This window comes from Wyeomyia smithii, chromosome 2, assembly GCF_029784165.1.
Source record: "Wyeomyia smithii strain HCP4-BCI-WySm-NY-G18 chromosome 2, ASM2978416v1, whole genome shotgun sequence".
In the NCBI taxonomy this organism is placed as follows: Eukaryota; Metazoa; Arthropoda; class Insecta; order Diptera; family Culicidae; genus Wyeomyia; species Wyeomyia smithii.
Genome location: NC_073695.1, coordinates 56,330,282 through 56,350,187, shown reverse-complemented (window position 1 = coordinate 56,350,187; position 19,906 = coordinate 56,330,282). Strand labels below are relative to the sequence as shown.

General features: G+C 39.0%; 1 protein-coding gene across 1 annotated transcript; it reads left to right on the top strand.

Moving 5' to 3' along the window:
* Positions 1-42: 42 nt before the first annotated feature.
* Positions 43-11,514, top strand: LOC129724789 (tripeptidyl-peptidase 2). Its single transcript, XM_055679950.1, has 10 exons — positions 43-235; positions 6,349-6,573; positions 6,809-7,439; positions 7,499-8,422; positions 8,480-8,636; positions 8,695-9,040; positions 9,104-9,209; positions 9,270-10,392; positions 10,445-10,634; positions 10,693-11,514. The coding sequence occupies exons 1-10, from the start codon at positions 170-172 to the stop codon at positions 10,900-10,902; spliced, it is 3,978 nt and encodes a 1,325-aa protein (XP_055535925.1). The 5' UTR covers positions 43-169; the 3' UTR covers positions 10,903-11,514.
* Positions 11,515-19,906: the final 8,392 nt, after the last annotated feature.

Below are 19,906 nucleotides of genomic sequence, written 5' to 3'. Positions count from 1 at the left end.
AAGTGAAAATGAACACGCGAATTTGTCAGGGTTGTATGTTGTGAGTTCAATGTGCAGTGTGGTGTTATTGCTTTGCAGCATCGGCTTTTGCTGTGGAATTTAGCCCGAATATAAAGTGTTTTTAAATTTGATTTTGGATGAATAGCTCACTGTGATATTTAGTTCAGTGATGCCAGCTTCCGTTTTTGGGCGACGAGTTTCTTTATTAATAAATAGTAAACTATTGGTTACACGAGTGAGTATCATAATTTAATGCATCTGATTTATGAATTTATCCTTTTTGTAACGCTACATGTCTATGCTGTGGTGAAGACATTTATGTTTATTCAAAATAACATCCAATCACAATGATTTATTGCAACAGTTGTAAAATATATTGCTGTTTTAAAATTTATAATGATGCAATCATAAACAAACACACTTCAATGCGACCTCTACATATGAAAAAAAGGAATTGCGCCAAATCGACAGTTAGATGACGCTGTGCTGTAAACGATTTCAAGTAATTTTGTCCAATTCAAGATTCAAAATTTTACAAATGTTCTATAAATCTTTTTTACAACATTATAATTTAAAAGTCCAGCATTCCTTTTTTAAAAACGCCACAAAGTACTTAAAAAATAGGTAAAAGTTCAACCCTTTAGTGTTCGTTTTGAGCCCCTGTTGTTAGTAATAACTGCCCGCGATGTTGGAAATTGTTTCATAGTTCTTCAACAATGGCGATTCGTGCAATGTTGAATTTTCGCCTTGCTTTTATTGCGCTTCTAATTTATAGGGGAACTACTCCATTATTCATCTCAGCCCATATATTCATCTCATACAACATGGAAACACAATTGAAAACAGGAAAAGACGCATATTTTCTAACAAACCAATCTGCTAATCCATGGAATGGATTCTTCTTACTTCACTTTAGATTTCTCATAAAGTAGAATCCTCGAAAACTCACTTAAAAGCTCTAAATTTAATATTATAGTCGGGCATCTGCACTCGAAAACTCATTTAATTCAATCACCTACCTCAGAAAACAAAATCCGCGCATTGTTTTATACGGCTTCAGCGGGACTCGTTCAGCAGCCAACCAAAGTTTTTTTTCATCACTAGCGGGCCACTTTTTTATTTTAATCACTAAACAAAATCACTCACTACACTAAGAATACTGTAATCTTTAAAATGTTCACCTCAAATTTCCACATATCAAAGCAATTCCACAATTCATAATCCTGATATTGGCCATATGTAAACAAATCCATGGTAACGTATTAACATTGATGCAAAACGTGAAAAGTACGAAGTTTTTGGGCTGTCATAAGATAGCGCATGAGATTCGTGAAAACACAAAACTGGTTTTGGATAAGAAAGATTGTATTACTACAGCACAGCTATTTGATATAATATATCCGTTCTCTTTTTGTTCAGTTTATTTCCAAAATTGTAACTTCAGTTATATCTACCGAAACTAACGCTTTGGACTTTTAACTATAGTTTCATTTACCAACTACGAATAAGTTTCTATGTGAAAAAAGCAAAGAGCGGAAGCTTATAAATAAAGATAAATGACAGAAGAAAAATTAACATAGATCAATGATGTGATGTCAGTGTTATTAAATATCCTACTCAATTTAAATGAAATTCTAGCCCGAAGTACTTTGCACTGCTAGCTATGTGTAAATGTAATATTATTATTTAGTTCGATTAGAATATACTGGCCTTTTAGTTAGTTAAATAACGAGGATTCTCTGCTGATAAAATATATCTACATGGTAAAGTCAAATAATAAAATAAATTCATGTGAATTCAACTTTTTCACGAATTGGCCAAAATAGGAGTTCGAATAGGAGTTATTGAAAAACATAGGCGAGTTCATCCGATTTCCACGTTGAACTGATTCAATTACATATTTTTAGAAGGAAGCAGGCCAAATATCTCTCATTAATAACATACTATGGCCAAAACCGGTGCTTTTACTCTAATTAACATAAATCGAGAGCACTACAGCGGATATCTAGGTAACCTACTACGACGGGCTGCGGCTACGTTCATTCATGATAATGTGATTCATTCATGATTAACAGTGTGATGAATATGGGGGCGTCGTGAGATGAATAATTGAGCAGTGATTCAAGTTTTGAGATGGATATGGAAGCGTTGTGAATAATGGTTTGTTTTACAAAATTCAGGATAAATCTAGTTTACTAAATATACAATGCCAAATCCATAAGAGCACGTAAGCGTATTTTGTTTATTTGTTCAATGATTTCGTGAAAATTTGGTGTTTATTCCGTGCATTCTACGTGAATATCGGCTTAATGAGATGAATAATGGAACAGTTCCCCTATTTGAACCAGAGCTGCTAGATTTTATTTCGAAAAATCTGTATGCAGAATGGCCATTCTGTTTCGGACGAAATTTCAATACGGTATAAATCAGCTTTAAAGTTCGATTTTTCGAAATTTTCTTAATTTCCCAACTTCAGCTTCTTGAGTAGATGCGGTTAATGCAAAAAACTCATTTTCGAAAAAATGGTCTTTAGACTAGTGCTGTACGCCGATCAAATCATCGGCGGCGGCGGCGTAGAAAACATTCAGCCTCGGCGGCGGTCGGCGCGCCGGCGTGACGCCGTTGGCTTTCATCGGCGGCGGCGGCGTGTATCGGCGTGCCTTTAATTACCACCTCTAAAATATTGCGTATAATGTTTAATGCAACTTAATACTCTTGATGTGAAATGCTGTATCGAATATCCACAATTCAGGATAATTTACACTCATTGGCTGTGATTCGTGGTATCTCTCGAATCATGAAAAAATCCAGTCTGCATAATTATCATCGGCGCGTAAAAAAATTTCTCGGCGGCGGCGGCGTGGCGCGGCGGCGCACCAGACTACTTTAGACCACTTGTTCCGCAACGGCTCAATTTGTGTCGATCAGTGGACCAAAACGGAAACTATGACACTTCACATCGGGTTTCGACATCAAATTCGATTTATTTGAAACCTTTTTTTCTGTTCAGTTGTAGTCGTTTCGGAGTCTTTTAGATTTCCATGTATAAAAAACTGAAATGAAATGAGTCTTATGCATACATACGAGTGCATATAGTAATTTTCAATGAAAGTGATGAACTGAATTGAAATCAATAGAACCACAGATAACAGACATCCAAGCTAATTTTGCTTTATGTGTATAAAGACGCAACGGTTTTTTAGCATGTCGCAATACGCAGTATGGTGGCGCTAAGAACACTTAGTGGTCAATGAATCGATAAAATCTATAGTTTTCCAGCTCTTATCGATATTGTTGCAATAAGAAGCGTTGCCGTTTTTCAATGTAGAAATTTTGAGCAGTCGTAATTTGTACATAATCGACAATTCTGTTCAATCCCAGTTTATGTTTGCGATAAATTTGTTTTTTTTAGTGTTGCTATGAATAAAAAAAAATACACAAACCTCACAAAAACAGTGTTGTATCGTTGCAAAAACAGCGACTCTACTATTTGTGAGAACTTTCATGCGTCTGGCAGCTTTGACTATAATCCAGCGCTGCCATCACTAAAGTGGTTCAAGTCGCAAGTTGCAGAAAGATGTCGTTAGCATTCCAAACGAGTAAGAATTTGAAATCTTACACACGATTTCTGGAGTTTTTTGTTCTAGCTTGGATATCTGTTACCTGTGGTAGAACTGTTTTTATGATAATCTTCTAGAAAACTGACAGCGGAATTTTAGCAGAAACTTGCTCTTCGTCATCGGATTCTATTTTCGATCCACATCCGGATGAACATTCACTAGCGGCAATAGCAGACGATGATTCCAATATTTGTTGCTGTTTCATCAATCGTGTAGTTTTCCAAAAATTGAAGTCATTGTCGGTTGTTATAGACATCCTTGAATGTTGAAAAGGAATCATTTCAACTGATTCTGATCTTTTTCTGTCGAAACCCTAATAAAATTTGCTATAATTCGTAATAATCAATAAATAAATTTGATAGGGTTAGGACCAAGATTAAAAAACACAAGTTGATACAAAAACAGTTCGTAACAAAATATCAACATAAATCATTATCCTGACATATTTGGCTGATTATTCTGGTATCCAAAATATTACAGGTTTTGTTATTTTGATCAAGTTCAGATATATATGTGTTATCCGTTTGTTTTAATTTTATGTTTGGGAAACGCATCTTCTCTTGCGTGAAATCTTGACTGCTTTTATGCAAATCATTTTACCGCGAATTTCATGTTTTATATGTTTTTCTATTTGAACACAACTTCTTTCAAATGTTTATAACATTTTGCCGAATAATTTTGAATGGGATGCAAAACCCTGCTTATGTCTTTTTTAGAGAAAAAAATCAGCGAAACATTGGCTTCTGTCAGTGTATCGTCGACGTTATGAAAATATTTCGATCGAAGTTCACTGAAACTATATTATTTTTTCTAATTTCTCTCGACAACATCTCCAAACACAGCGCGTGGTTCATCTAAAATAAGCCCGCGCTCTTGAGCCTGCTGTTTGTGCTTTAGTTAATGTGCCTGAACAAATTAAACGATGCGCTGCATTTCAACGGCCTGTAATTTGAGCTACATAAAAGACACGCGGACACAACCGATTCATTTCCAGATGCATCTTTTACTTTTTTTACTGAAGAATGCGTTCAAAGCGGCACTACGTTTCCACCTAAATAAATAGTGGAGAAATTCAAGCAAACTAAAGCGTACGATTGAAATCTAATAATCACTAATTGTGCACAATAGCTTCTCTTTGCTCTCCGCGTGGATGCTAGTGTGTACAAATCCAACCAAAAAAAGAAAAATAACAATATAACACCTCAGGGAGCTCCGTAGCCGCAAGGTTACAGGGTCCGTTTTGACAAGTGGGTGGTTCGAATCTTAGCATAATCAGGCCATTTGGCTGTCAAAGGACTTTAACATGGGTTTATTCTTTGGCTCCCCACCACACACCCTTCCTTCAAACTGAATTCTACAGTACCTACTCTCCTTCTAACAAAAATAGGTCCCTCTTATAATAAAACTGGACTGAGCAACATATGAAAGCTCTCTTCAGGGCATTGTAATTAGGCGATATTGTAGGGATGGAAAGAGGCTCCGTATAGTAGAGCAGTAAGTTTGAAACGGAAGGGTAAAACTCACACACAAGCATGGATATAAATGATAAGCGTATCACTTACTTCAATAGTGATACTGCCAATAATATGAAGTGCGGAGTACAGAAAACATCTGGGCAATATCATAATAGATCAAAAGTCTCTGGTCGCAGTGATGTGTTCACACAGGAGAACAAGAAGGTGCCACATGAGCAGATCATGAATGCGCGATACCAAGCATGGTTTATCGGGATTCGATATTTGATGTCAAAACCAGCTGTCAAAGTGGAGTAAAGATATAATGACATATTTGCAGCCTTGATACTTTGCTCAGTTCCAAAAATTAAAAGACATCGTTTTGGGCGAACCAAAATTTCTGATGGAAAGTCGCGAATTAAAATTTCTGACGAAAGACAGAAATAATTTCGTAGATTTCGTTTTGATAATAAACAAAACGAGAACTACGAAATTATTTGGTTTTAATTCTAAAGATTCAAGTTATTAGAGCATTAGTCCTTGACCAAAAATATATTGAATGCTCTCATCATATAGGGTGACCGCTCCTATATTCATCGCAGTACCTATATTCATCTCAGTACTTATATTCAACTCAGTACCTATATTCATCTCAGTACCTATATTCATCTCAGTACCTATATTCATCTTATCACGCCTTTTGATCAATTTATCGTCAAATTTTACCATATTTTCAACGTAAAACTTTCAACCACTTGACAAAATCGAGAAGCAAATTGATTTACTTTAAAAAAATTGTGAAAATTAGACGGTATATTGGACAAATCCGGACTACTTCGTGATAAGGGCGAATTCTTGCTTGTTTTCCTATCTAGTTTCGCCCTAATCACGAAGTAGTCCTGAAATTGTGGTGACCACTGGCTCAGTGTTCTGATGCAGAGAATAAATCAGTTTATAGTTGACTGTCGAAGAGTACACCTCGCGTTTTATTTACTAGCGTATCACCAGTCCCGTTAGCTTTCACAGTTATTTTAGAAATGAGAGAAATAAGTTGAATATAGGTGAACCTGGCTGATGAGATGAATAATGGAGCGATTACCCTATTTAACTCTGCAAAGAATCATCAAATTCAACAGCAGCGCCTCTATGCGTCGTTTTCATAGAGCCATTCCAATGATTTCCAATAATTCATTATTCATTCCCTTTACTTTCTTCTTCGGTCGTCATCATCATCATCTTTTGTTCACTGATGTTCATCTGTTGTTGGTTTCCAGCCAATCTGTCATAATCGCACAGCAGTAGCAGCAGTAGCAGAAAGTGTCAAGAAAATTAGAAAGATGGAAAGTGTCGTAGATTTGAAATTCCCCACCGGCTCGTTGGTGCCGAAAAACGAAACCGGAGCCCTGAATCTGATACGCAAGTATCCGGACTACGATGGGAGGGGCGTAACCATCGCCATTCTGGACTCGGGTGTCGATCCTCGAGCGAAAGGACTGGAGGTAAGATAGAGCTTTTATCTATCCTTCCCGAGTTGCGCTTATCTCGTATTCAAAGCGATGAAAGCGAAGTGGTATTTATAGGTAATGTTTGTTGAAGAATGGTTATGTTAATGGCTCAGCCAATTGTGCAGTTTTGCAAATCATTCTACGACATATCTTGTCTTAGTGTTACAATAATAAAAAATTTGGAATGATTGACAAATACTAAGAATGTTTTTTACGATTTTTCATTCAGACCGTTCCAGGAGGAGAAGTCAAAGTAATTGAACGGTTTGACTGTTCCGGTTGTGGGGATGTAGATACTAGCAAAATTGTTACGGCTGCGCCGGACGGAACGATCGTGGGGCTTTCTGGTAGGGTCCTTCGGTTGTCGAAAGCAATGGAAACGGAAAACGTGGGCGGTGAGTATCGCGTTGGAATCAAAAGTATGCACGACTTATATCCTTCGCGGATCCGTGAGAAAATAGTAGCGGATTCGAAGCTGAAAAGTTGGGACGAACCGCACAAACGGGTCGTAGCCGAAGCAAGTCGTGATTTGGCCGAATTCGATGCCAAAAACCCAACCGCGCAGAACTTATCCCTAAAGGACAAATTAGCGAAGGAGAATCTGGACTGTACGCTGGAGTTTTTGAACTCGTGTGAAAAGAAGTATTCCGACCTGAAGACTACCTACGACTGCGTGTTGTTTATGACCAAAACTGGGTGGCTGGCGGTGATAGACATCACTGAGCGTGGTGACCTGGATAATGCGGTACACGTTCGAGAGTACAGTAGAACACACGAGATGGTCAACCTAGACGATTTCCTGTCCATTTCGATCAACGTGCACGACGAGGGCGATGTGCTGGAAATTGTCGGAATGTGTTGTGAGTAATTTGCTTTAAAATGTTGGTTATTGTCTATTACGTTTTTTAAATCTTTTCAGCAAGTCACGGCACACATGTAGCCTCGATTGCCTGTGGTTATCACGAGGACAACCCCGAACTGAACGGAGTTGCACCGGCTGCCAAGGTTGTTTCCTTAACCATCGGCGATGGTCGGCTGGGTTCGATGGAAACAGGAACTGCACTGGTGCGTGCGATTATCAAAGTGATGGAGTTATGCGAATCGGGTCGTAAAATCGATGTAATCAATATGAGCTACGGAGAGCATAGTCACTGGTCCAACTCCGGACGGGTTGGGGAACTGATGAGTGAACTTGTCAATAAGTACGGCGTTGTATGGGTGGCTTCGGCTGGAAATCATGGCCCTGCCCTTTGCACCATTGGAACTCCACCGGATATAAGTCAACCAAGCTGTGTCGGAGTGGGTGCCTATGTGTCACCCGATATGATGGAGGCTGAATACAGCCTACGGGAAAAGCTGCCGGGGAACGTGTACACGTGGACCTCCCGAGATCCGTGCATCGATGGGGGCTTCGGTGTGACAGTTTGTGCTCCAGGAGCAGCGATTGCTTCTGTGCCACAATTTACAATGTCCAAAGCGCAGCTAATGAACGGAACTAGCATGGCAGCTCCCCATGTTGCCGGTTCGGTTGCAGTTATAGTGTCTGGATTAAAGCAGCGGAACATCAATTACACAGCATTTAGTATTAAACGAGCGCTCTGGAACACTGCCACTAAAATTGACTATGTAGATAAATTTGCTCAGGGCAACGGTTTGCTGAATGTTGAGAAAGCTTTCGAAAATTTGACCACCTATTCGGGGTTGGTCGAGAATAATCTCCGATTTTCCGTCACTGTTGGACCAAACGGCGCAAAGGGAATCCATCTACGTCAGGGACTGTTGACGAAACCGGAAGAATTCAACGTCAACATTGAGCCGGTATTTTTTAACGATAAATATACATGTAAGTTGAATTATGATAATTATTATGATAAACTTTAATGATTTTTTGTGCTTGCAGCTTCCTCCTACAAAATTAGTTTCAATGTGAGACTGACACTCATTCCAACTGAGTCGTGGATTCGATGTGGATCCTTCTTGGATCTCTGCTACTCCACAAGAACTATCATCGTGAAGGTAGATCCAACGGGATTGATTGCCGGAGTGCATAAAGCGAGGTCAGTTTAGTTTACACCATGCCGAACTGCAATTACTAAAAGAACTGGATAATTTTAGCATTAAAGCTTTTGATTCTTCCTGCGTGGATAAGGGAGTTTTATTCGAGATTCCTATCACCGTTGTCCAACCGATTGTAGTTGATCCGACAACGCTGGAATATACTTGCTCGGAGGCAATAATCTGTAAACCGAATACGATTTTGCGAAATTTCTTCCTTGTCCCGAAATATGCCACATGGGCTGTGCTCGAAATGATTTCCACGGATACAAACAATTCCGTGGGTGGTAAGTTCCTCATCCATACGATGCAAATACTGCCGATGAAGTACTGTAAAGCTCTGGAGACGCAGAAAATTCTACCCGTAAATAGTGTAGCAACTACAGTTTATCCGTTTAAATGCTTGGTTAGTCACAAACTTTAAAGTTATAAGATATATTTAATAAAGTTATTGTTTTCACATATACAGGGTGACAATATTCTGGAAGTTTGCATCGCCAAATACTGGTCGAACTTTGGATGTGTGCCACTGAAGTATTCCCTTAAATTCCATGGCATCTCACCTCTGAACGGAAGTAAGTTCTCACAGAGTTATGTTTCTTTTTAATTTACAAAAATTTGATGTCCGATTACAGACGTAATGCACAGTGCGAGTGGAATTCATCGAATCGATCTGACGACACTTTCAACGGAGGAAGTTCTGCCGTCCGTCTCACTTAAATCATCGGTGATGGTACTGAAACCCTCCGATACGAAAATAACACCTCTCTCGGAACGCGACGTGATACACCCGGGTCGTCAAATCTATCAAAATGTGCTGACTTACAACCTGCATCTGAACAAAAGTCAGGAGGTTGCTTTTTATGCACCCTTGTTCAGCAGTGTTTTGTACGAAAGTGAGTTCGAATCCCAATTCTGGATGATTTACGACGCCAACAAGATGATGGTCGGTTGCGGTGATGCATACTCTAGCGATAGTTATCTGAAGTTGGAGAAAGGTGACTACATCATTCGGCTGCAGATTCGTCACGACAAAAAAGATCTGCTGGAGAAAGCCAGTGAGGCAACTATTCTGGCAAACATAAAACTTGCGAACGCACTTGCAGTGGATATTTATAAGTCACACAATCAAGCAATTGCCAATGGAAAGAAAATTGCGGCGTGCGTCTTCCCTGCTGGTGTTACCCGCCCTATCTATCTAGCTCCGATTTCCAATGATAAACTTCAGAAAGCTTCTTTCCCTAATCAATGTTCTTGGCTAGAAGGAACCATAGTTTACGCCAAAGATGAGCTGGGCAAAAAATGTGACACCTATAACTTCCAATATATCCTAACGGAGGGCCCAACGGTGAAGAAAAATGGTAACTCCACAAATTCCAAGGAAACCAAAAGTAAATTCGAAGAGTACAGCGAGGGTTTACGTGACTATCAGGTCGCACAGATTGCTAAACTCGATCCAGAAAACGCCGAAATAGTCTATAAGGCTGTTCTCAAGGACAATCCAAACTATCCGGCAGCTCATCTAGCGCTTATTGAAAACCTAGATAGCAGTGATCTGAAAACAAATCTACCGCTAGCTTTTGCTGCTAGTTTGGATAAGGGAGAGAGCGGCGCAGCTGCTGCTGCTTTGCTCAAGGTAAAACTGCTTAAAATCATAGAACTGGCCGATCTGCTGTTGAAAGACGTTGACCACAACGCGCTGCTGGCATACTACGGTATGAAGACGGACAATCGACAAAATGCGGCTAAAATCAAAACGTAAGTTGATCTTGTTAAATGTTCCATTTTACTTTATTTCTCACCTTTCCAGTCAAATGGACAAGCAGAAGCAACAACTGCTGGAGGCAGCCCAAAAAAAGCTAATAGCACTCTGCAAGTTGCGGGTCATTAAGTCCGTTGTAGATAGCAATGAGGTTGGCGAGCCGGATGCCGACAAGTTGGATGAAATAGATCAGATTTTTGGTGACGTTGGCAAATTCATTGATTACAATGATTCAAAAGTAAATGAACTTAATTTGTTCTCTATCATCGCCAATGATCACCTATTTCTCTTCACAGGTACTGCTGACATCGATTTGGCACGCGTTTACCTTGAAGCAGCACGGTCGAATGTTGAAATATCTCGGCAAACTGTACGAAGAGAAACTGGCCTGGGAAGTTCTCGATGAGACTATTCGAGTTGTTGGCGAACAGAAGTGGTCTCACATAGAGCAAATGCTGAAAAAGGTGATTGTTACCTCCAACCCTCAGGGATACCGATTGTTTTAGAATGATGGTTTAGTAAAGCAAATAATAGAAAAATCCCTCTAATCCACCTGGAGGATAACAAATTTTAGCTGATCGTCTCCGTCAGAGGCAAATCAAGTCTTGTAAATCGTTTATTGTTCATATATTGCAATAGTAAGACCTTTAGGTACTACGTGCTGTTCAGATCCAAAACATGTTCTGGTGGTCAAAGTGTGTGAGGAAAAGCCGTACCCAAGATCTCAACGCGTTTAACTGGAATCGATTAGACTTATGCTTGAGTTTAAATCGGTATTAAAGTTAAAAAATTTTGAACGAAAACTCATTGGAATGAAGTAGAGAATCGGTAGTGAGTGGCGGATTGAACGCATGTAGAATAGCTTTTCAAGATTTTTCATATTCAGATATTGTACAGTGAAGTATTCCAAAACAGAGAATAATGTTTACAACGTATATAACATAAGTAGAAGACTAGTGAGGCACAGAACTTATGCTCGTATCTTCGATTTTGCCGATGCTGCTATATAGTCAACACAAACCATCCAACTTTAAAACGCGTCTGTAGTTCATGTGTTGTAGATAACATTCATTAGGACGATTAACCAATAAAGTTAAGCTAACCAGATTTCGAACGAACGATTTGGGGGTGCAAGTTTTGATTGCAGTTTTGAAGAAGCTTGGTTTGTCGCTTTTCCGCTAGAGCCAACAATCGCCAGTCGCCTGGTAGTCGCGTTTCCTCTGGTTACCATAACACTGGTCGACAAAAGCGAAAAAATGTTGCACTTAAGCTCAAATCAGTTGCCCTGAAAGGATCATAGCTTTTTAACCAGTCTTGTAAGTTTTGGCGCCCCTGGTGTATGGAGAAGTGCGTCTAGTTGCTTCTACGTTGTCCTGATAAGAATTGCTTTTGGTCAGCTTCATTATTATGACAGTGTTAGGATAACAATCATTTTCATTTGGTCAATTTGTTTATTCCAACAAAGTCAACAAAATAATTCTAAGCGGACTTGGCATTTCTCTGCACCAGATGTATCTTGCCAAGATATTCCTGTCGATCGAAGGCGGAGAATCTTCTTGTCGGAAATAACTTGAAGACTCATTTACGGAGGATGATGAAGATGATGTGGAAAGTGATATTCAGCTCTGGTAAGCTTGGTGTAAAGAATTAATTATGTTTCAATATAATCTAACTAACCATAAAAAGTTGATAATATAAAAATAAAATGTTTTTAAAGTAGAGTAAACATCATTCAAAAAAATCTGTCAAAAGTTCTCTTTGCACCGTGGCAAGATAATGCGAAAACAGCCATATTCCAACTCGTTTTGTCTAGGAAATAACGAAAAACTGCAGTTCTTAGGTGGTGAAACTAGTTGAGGATCAGCTTATATTAGCTTAGATAGTTGAATGCTTGCATCAGCAGAAAGACTTCATAATGTCACTATTACTGCTTAAATTACAAAAGCTGTTTAACGGACGATTCTGGCAAATGGTTGATAAAAATTAAAATGGCCACGAAACCGGTATTGATCCTTACAAAGAGAATTCAAGGAGAGAATCTTGTTTCGGTGAGTTTCTAGGTGCTTTGGACTTTGCACTTTGTATACTTGAGTTTGTATGTGGACCCTAGGCTTTATGATATAATCTTCCTGTTCTATCGCATGAGCAACAAGAACGACTGATTGTAAGTTTTCCACTATTTCAAGCTGGAAATAATCATTTTATTATATTTTTTATTACAGAAGCAGAAATGTTAAAAGACTGCTTTAAAAAACACTCACTAAAGAAGCCCCCGATGCCCAAGATAGGCTTAAATTATAGAGAACTGAAGCAGAGGGTCCAAAGCCCCTGGAAGAAGAAGGTTGTAATAGATTTTAATCATAGCTGTTACGTAGAATCTAATGGTCAAAACCCCTAAGCTAAGGCGTTGGGTGGTATGGTGTGGGAGCTAACAAATTCCCAGCCGCCAATGGAGCCAGTAGAATACCTGGCGCTCTTCCACAGTATTTTAGCCATCTGCGTTAGGCCATCGTAACACGCAGAGGACCCTCTTATTTCGTGGTAAACTCGTGGGATTAAAACTGGATTCTTTAAACAAACAAATTTCAAACCCGGGCCTTGGCAGCCTTGCTCTTCCGGAACAAATGGAGTTGAGAAGCCAGGACTTCAACCTCGACAACGATTCGCTGGACGGAGAACCCTCGGTTATATCACTAATCCTCGGTTCTTCATCTGTACTAAATCTCGGTTCGCCTAGCGAGAAAGAGGAGAGCCCGACGGATTGTCTTGCCGCTCCGGTGACGCAGTCGAAAGACAAAGGGAAACCTGAGTCATTTCCTGCTGCCGTCAAACGGCTATCCCAATCGCAACGGCGGCGCCTGAAAAGACTGCTAAGCCAAGGCTACTCATGGAGCAGGCCGCCAGCTTAGCTCGTCAATCAGTCGACCAGATTGACTGCTTAGGTCAGGTCGTAAACAAGCGACAACGGTCAGGGGTAACGTATAGGGAGATTTTGGAGGCCTGTCAATCACATCGGTCGACTATCCAGCTTCCCGACTTACCCCTGAACTGCTAAAAACTGTTCGTGACGCCATCCTGGACTGCATTGCAAACCAGGAACCATCCACCATCAGGCCCAAGTTTACGAGCTACCGACTAAAACACTGGCCTCCTACAACTTGACTGTGCCGATATCGACACAGTCAGACGGCTGGAGACTACGGCGGCTTCTCTCAAACCGCGGGAGAGAGCACACCTTCCTGTATTTCACACGAAGGATCTGCCAAAGGCACTACGATTCGTCTGGTAGGTACTTTCAGGACAGTATGGACACCACGAACGAGAGAATTCTCCGTCTTCTCGCAAACTAGAACGACGGTTCAAAACACACAGGTTCACCAAAGATCAGCTATCCGTCGCACTGATCCAAGAACCATGAGTCCACGACATCACGATACTTGGCTTAGCCAATCCAAACGGTAAGCTGATCTATCACAGCCAAGCGTCAAACTCTAGGACTGCAATTCTTTTGAACAGGAATATTAAATTTGTTCCCATTACAGAATTTATCCAACGGGATTTGGTTGCCATTGCGGTGGAAGTCCAGACGACAAATGGCACACAGGAAATGGTCGCTACCTCCTTACTTCCCGGGGGACGTGGATGACAAACCGGCATCCGAAGCCACTTATCGTCGGCTGTGATGCCAACGCGCACCACACAGTCTGGGGAAGCTCGCATGTCAACACACGATGTGATTACCTGCTTGAATACCTAGCGTCTTAAAACGGTAATGTATGCAATGTAGGGAACGAACCAACTTCTAGTAATGCTATTAGACAAGAGGTCTTAGATCTCTCTCTATGTAGCATCTCGATAACGGAGAAGGTCAAAAACTGGCATGTCTCTGATGAACTTAGTTTATCAGACCATAGACATATCAGATTTGACATCAAGGCCACTCCTCTAAGTGAAGAACAATATAGGAATCCTAAGAAAACCAACTAGAACATTCTCAAGGAACATCTGGTTAGCTCAAGGACAACCTGCCATATAAATATTCGAACTCCAGTTGAACTGGATATCACAGCGAGTGACCTACAGCATAGGATCACAGAAGCTTTCAATTCAAACTGTCCGGAACGGACAGTCTGCCGTGATGTGTCCTGGTGGAACGAAGCTCTTAGTAACCTTCGTCAGTTAGCTAGACGCCTGTTCAACAGGTCCAAAATCACTTCAAACTGGGATGCTCATAGAGCATCCTTTACAAAATACAGCGCCAAGCTACGCATAGCCAAAAGGAGATCCAGAGTCCGATTCTGTGAGGTCATTCAGACTCTGCGTGAGGCTACGCGACTGCAAAAAGCGATGTCCAAAGATCACACGAATGGTCTTGCAATTAAAAAGGGGAGACGGAAGTATGACTGTCACTACCTAAAAAACGCTGGATGTTCTTATGAACATTCACTTTCCTGGCTCAACAGTATCTACCGGCTCGAACGTTGAGGAGCAACAAAGCCTCGGATCAAGACGCATGACGTCACGTGACTCAGCAGTGCTTGCTCGTCGACTGTTCACGGTGACTTCTATCAACTGGGCACTAAGCTCTTTTGAGCCTATGAAGTCACCGGGACCGGATGGCATTCTACCAATCTTCCTGCAAAAATCGGACGGAGTCATTATGTCCTAACAAGGGTGGTCGGTATTACCGACTTTTCGAAAAACCGGTATTTCGGTATTCATAAAAATAAAAACCGGTAAAACCGGTAAAAAACCGGTATTTTTATTTTTTTCGGATTAATACTAACGGGGCGACTCGAGGTCTTTGAACCTACTTTTTCAACTACAAAATTCTGAAAATCATAGTTTGGGGAAGTAATGACAACCATGTTCGCGAAATAATCGCACGTCATTCTCTCTGTACTACTTAAGAGCCAGTTCGCGAAGACCGCAACTAGGTCTTGTTTCGAGGTTCTCCGATCGGACTGAAACTTCCAGGGTTTGTTCATCTATATGATAGAACAATGTTTTGCATAATGTCAGATTTTTTGAAAGTGGGGTAAAAAAGGACGTCAAAAATTAATGTCCGAAAATTTCTAAAAACGTAAAATTGTTATAACTTTGTGTAAACTTAATCGATTTTCATGAAATTTGGCATGTTTATTCTACTCTATAAAGGGAACAAAATGAGGGTTATTGGAAGTTGCTATCGAGAATACATGATGAGCTATTCGCATTTTTCTAAAAAAAGAAGGTGATTTTCATAGCAGTTTTTCTCTTACCAACAGATCTAGGATCAAAATCCAAATAATACGTTTTGTAGTGCAACTCAAGAGCTTTCATTAGATATATTCAAAAAATGCGCCGTTATAAAGATGCCTGAGAAAATCCATTTTTTCTATAACATGTTATTGACCATAATTTCAAACCCATTGTGCGAGAGGCGAAACTCCGTTTTGTGTCATTGTTCTTTATGCACTAATACACTAATGCAATAGTTTGCGGAAATTGAGGTTTTTGGAAAAGAGGTTAGTGGAGTAAACAGACTCTTCAAAATCTTGTATTTAGAAACTGCTAAAACCGTAAAATCGGTTTACATCCGAAGTTACACGATGAAATGAAAGGTTAGTTTTGGAGCTAACAGAAGTAGAATGAATGCCAACAAAGCCCTGCGATACTTTTTGTTGAACATTTTTTAGTATGTTCTTTAAATAATTTAATAACCAAGGGGTCGAATGTAGTATAAAATCAAATAAACTCTATATTTTTAATTATCTTTATTTTAATTCTGAATTATCATCATCAAACCACTCATCGAACATATTAGTGATTGCACTCAATGCATTTTCAAAGAATGCAGTTTTTCCTGTGGCTCTGGTATAAGCAAAACAAACCTTATAAAAATCAATGTTTGAGAATTGATTGATTTTATTATTAACAACCAATATTCATGACGCTCTCGTACGTTTATCAATGCTTAATCTTTACTAACTTGAATTAGCTCAAGCTTAAAAAAAAGCAAAGCTTTGGTGCTACATTCCGATACGGAGCTCGACCTTCTGTTTATTATATACAGACTGTCTGTGTTAGCTCAAGCTTATTTTGCCTATATAACGTAGAAAAGTGGGCGAAAAACGATTTTATTTGTTTTACCGATAAATACATTTCCGGTTTGAATTGTTCAATTTCTGCAGAAGGGTGTACTTTCAACCTCATTCCTTTATTAGCATCTTTCGGTGAAACTTTTTACCTTATGGTAATTTAATTCTTAGATGTGCCCTACATTATAAAAGGCTCAACAGAAAGTATCGCGTGGTTTTGTTGATACTTGTTCATTCTCTTGTTGGCTCCAAAAATAACCTCTCATTCCATCGAGTAACTTCGAATGTAAGCCGAGAGTAATCATTTTACGATTTGAGCAGTTTCTAAATATAAGATTTTGAAGAGCCTGTTCACCCCACTAACCCCTTTTCCAAAAATCTAAAATTCTGCAAACTATTGCATAAGTGCATAAACAAACATTACCTGAAAATTGGAGCTCAATTGAAGAATAATGACACAAAACGGAGTTTCTCTTCTCGCACAATGGGTTCGAAATTATGGTCAATAACATGTTATAGAAAAAATGGATTTTCTCAGGCATCTTTATAACGGCGCATTTTTTGAATATATCTAATGAAAGCTCTTGAGTTGCACTACAAAACGTATTATTTAGATTCTGATCCTAGATCTGTTGGTAAGAGAAAAACTGCTGTGAAAATCACCTTCTTTTTTTAGAAAAATGCGAATATCTCATCATGTATTCTCGATAGCAACTTCCAATAACCCTCATTTTTTTCCTTTATAGAGTAGAATAAACAGGCCAATTTTCATGAAAATCGATTCAGTTTTCACAAAGTTATAACAATTTTACGTTTTTAGCAGTTTTTGGACATCAATTTTTGACGTGCTTTTTTACCCCACTTACCCCTTTTCAAAAAATCTGATATTATGCAAAATATTGTTCTATTATATGGATAAACAAACCCTGAAAGTTTCAGTCCGATCGGAAAACCTCGATACAACCTCCCTTGTAAAGGTGGTTGCGGTTCTCGCGAACTGGCTCTTAAAAATAAAACTGAAAAACAATTGAATATATACATCAATTTGGATTTGTAATTTCATTTTTTACCGAGCGTCCCAGGTTGCATCTATGGACGAGTCGCTGTATAATTATGTTTTTGCATTTATGAGTACCTATGCTTCATTACGTTTCTGATTTCTTTTTAAAATTTGGGCCACTGCGACCATTGTTTTGATCTCTTGTGGTATACGATCCACATACACCACAGAATATATTTAACAGTGTTTGAAAAACTTCAATGAATGGATCCAGTGATATGATTACGAAGAACATAAGTTCTAAACTCATATTAACAAAAAACATGCAGATTTTTATTCCAGTTTTTTTTCATATCGCATAAATAGTTTTAAATTATTGAATAAGGCCGTTACAAATTTTATTTTCATTTTATGTCAGCCCCCCTTCCAAAAACCTTGAATATTGGAAGGGAAAAAAAAGCTCAAACCGTTTTGTTCATTTCATTGGTTTTCCGACAGCATAAATGCTTAATTTAGCAACAAACAAGACAGCGAGAGTGTCGTCGAAAGGCAAGCGAAATAAAAACTAATAATAATAAACTTAAACTTAAAGTTATAGAAACAATATTTGAAACTGTTGAGCAGAGTAAATGAATGAAGAAGAAAATAAAATGACGATCAGACAAAAATTCACATTTTACGAATCCGAAGGAATCGGAGATAGATATGTCTCTATTGTGTTCGATGATCTTTAGGCAGTTCGTCCAAATTCAGTTGAACCTGAGTTTCTCAGCTAGAATTATTGCTAATAAAATCCGCTGCGGTTTGGGTGACCAAGCTTTGACCATGCTATTTGAATTTCATTTTTTCTAAATAAGGAGCAGTAATTTTTAGGATGAAATTCTTTATTGATTGATTATTTCATCCTATAAACACTTTGTATCAGGAGCAATTTGTCCATAACTTTGTGTAACCTGTGGCATACGGAGACGCCAAACAAAAAATACATTTCTAATCCAAATTTATATTTATTTATTTTTTTTTGTTTTACTTTTAAATAGCACAAAGCGAATAATGACTTGCGTTATTTTCGCGGACATGATTGTGATTATTGCCCAAAACTATGATTTTCAGAATTTGTAGTTGAGCTGGTAGGTTCAAAACCCACGAGTTGTCTCTGTATGTATGAGTGTGTAACTGTAAAGAGATTTGCTGTTCTATTAGAAAATAAAAGTTCTGCTTGATTGATATGAAGCTTTTTGACATATTATCAATACACACAAACTCATCGTCTAATTCCAAGCAGAACAAACAAGAAGGAAACATAAAATTGATGAATAGGTAAGAACAAATGAATTTTCAATGTTGCTTCTGTCTAAATGTATTTATTATATACACCGTCATGTGATTTGTAAAGCCTACCTAAGTAGGTAGCATTCATTAGCTTTACAATTATTTATGAATATTGCGACAATTATTTTTGAATTTTGAGAAAAATACCGAAAATACCGGTTTTTTCGCCTCTTCAATACCGGTATTTCGGTTTTGAAAAAATATCGGTTTTACCGGTTTTTGTTATACCGGTAAACCGCCCTAGTCCTAACTCATCAACCTTTTTCGATTCAGCTTCTCTCTGGAGCACATCCCAGTCAGCCAGCGGAACGTTGAGGTGGTGTTTATACCAAAGCCGGACAAAAAAGACAAAACATTGCCAGAGACTTTCAGACCTATAAGTCTGACATCAACGCTTCTCAAGTTGATGGAGTAAATCACGGATAACTACATCCGCAGCGAGTTTCTGAAGGATTTGCTCTTGCATTAGCACCAATATGCATCAACAGGGCAAGTCTACAGAAACCGCTTTGCTTTGCCTAGTGACGACGATCGAGAAGACACTGAAATATAAAGCTTTTCTTGATATTGAGGGAGCTCTTGATAACACGTCCTTTGCATCAATTCACACGGCTCTACAAAATAAAGGAGGCGATAATACTTCAATAAGCTGGATTCAAGCAATGCTTTCGAGCAGGAGGCAATAAAAGGGTGTCCTCAGGGTGAAGTTTTTTTCACTGTTATAGTCACTGCTGGTAGACGCTCTTCTCACTAACCTATCGCAGCAAGGCTACGGAGTCATTGGTTATGCCGATGACGTTGTCCTTATTGTTAGGGGGAAATGTGATGCAACTCTTTCTAGTCGAATACAAACGGCTCTCGTGCTTAGAAGAGCCCAAGAAACATTTTTTGGCTAAATAAACGTTTTTATAACTAATCTTATTCAGCTGACGGCTGAACATAGATCGAATAATATATTTCTAAGTGTTTAATCAGCTTTCAATCAGTCGGTTTTGGAGAACTAAATCAGCTACTTTTATACATGCTGATCGATTCTGTATAGAAGCGATTATTCATTCTTTGTATGGCTTGTAGAAAAACTTATTTACAGCCAACAGT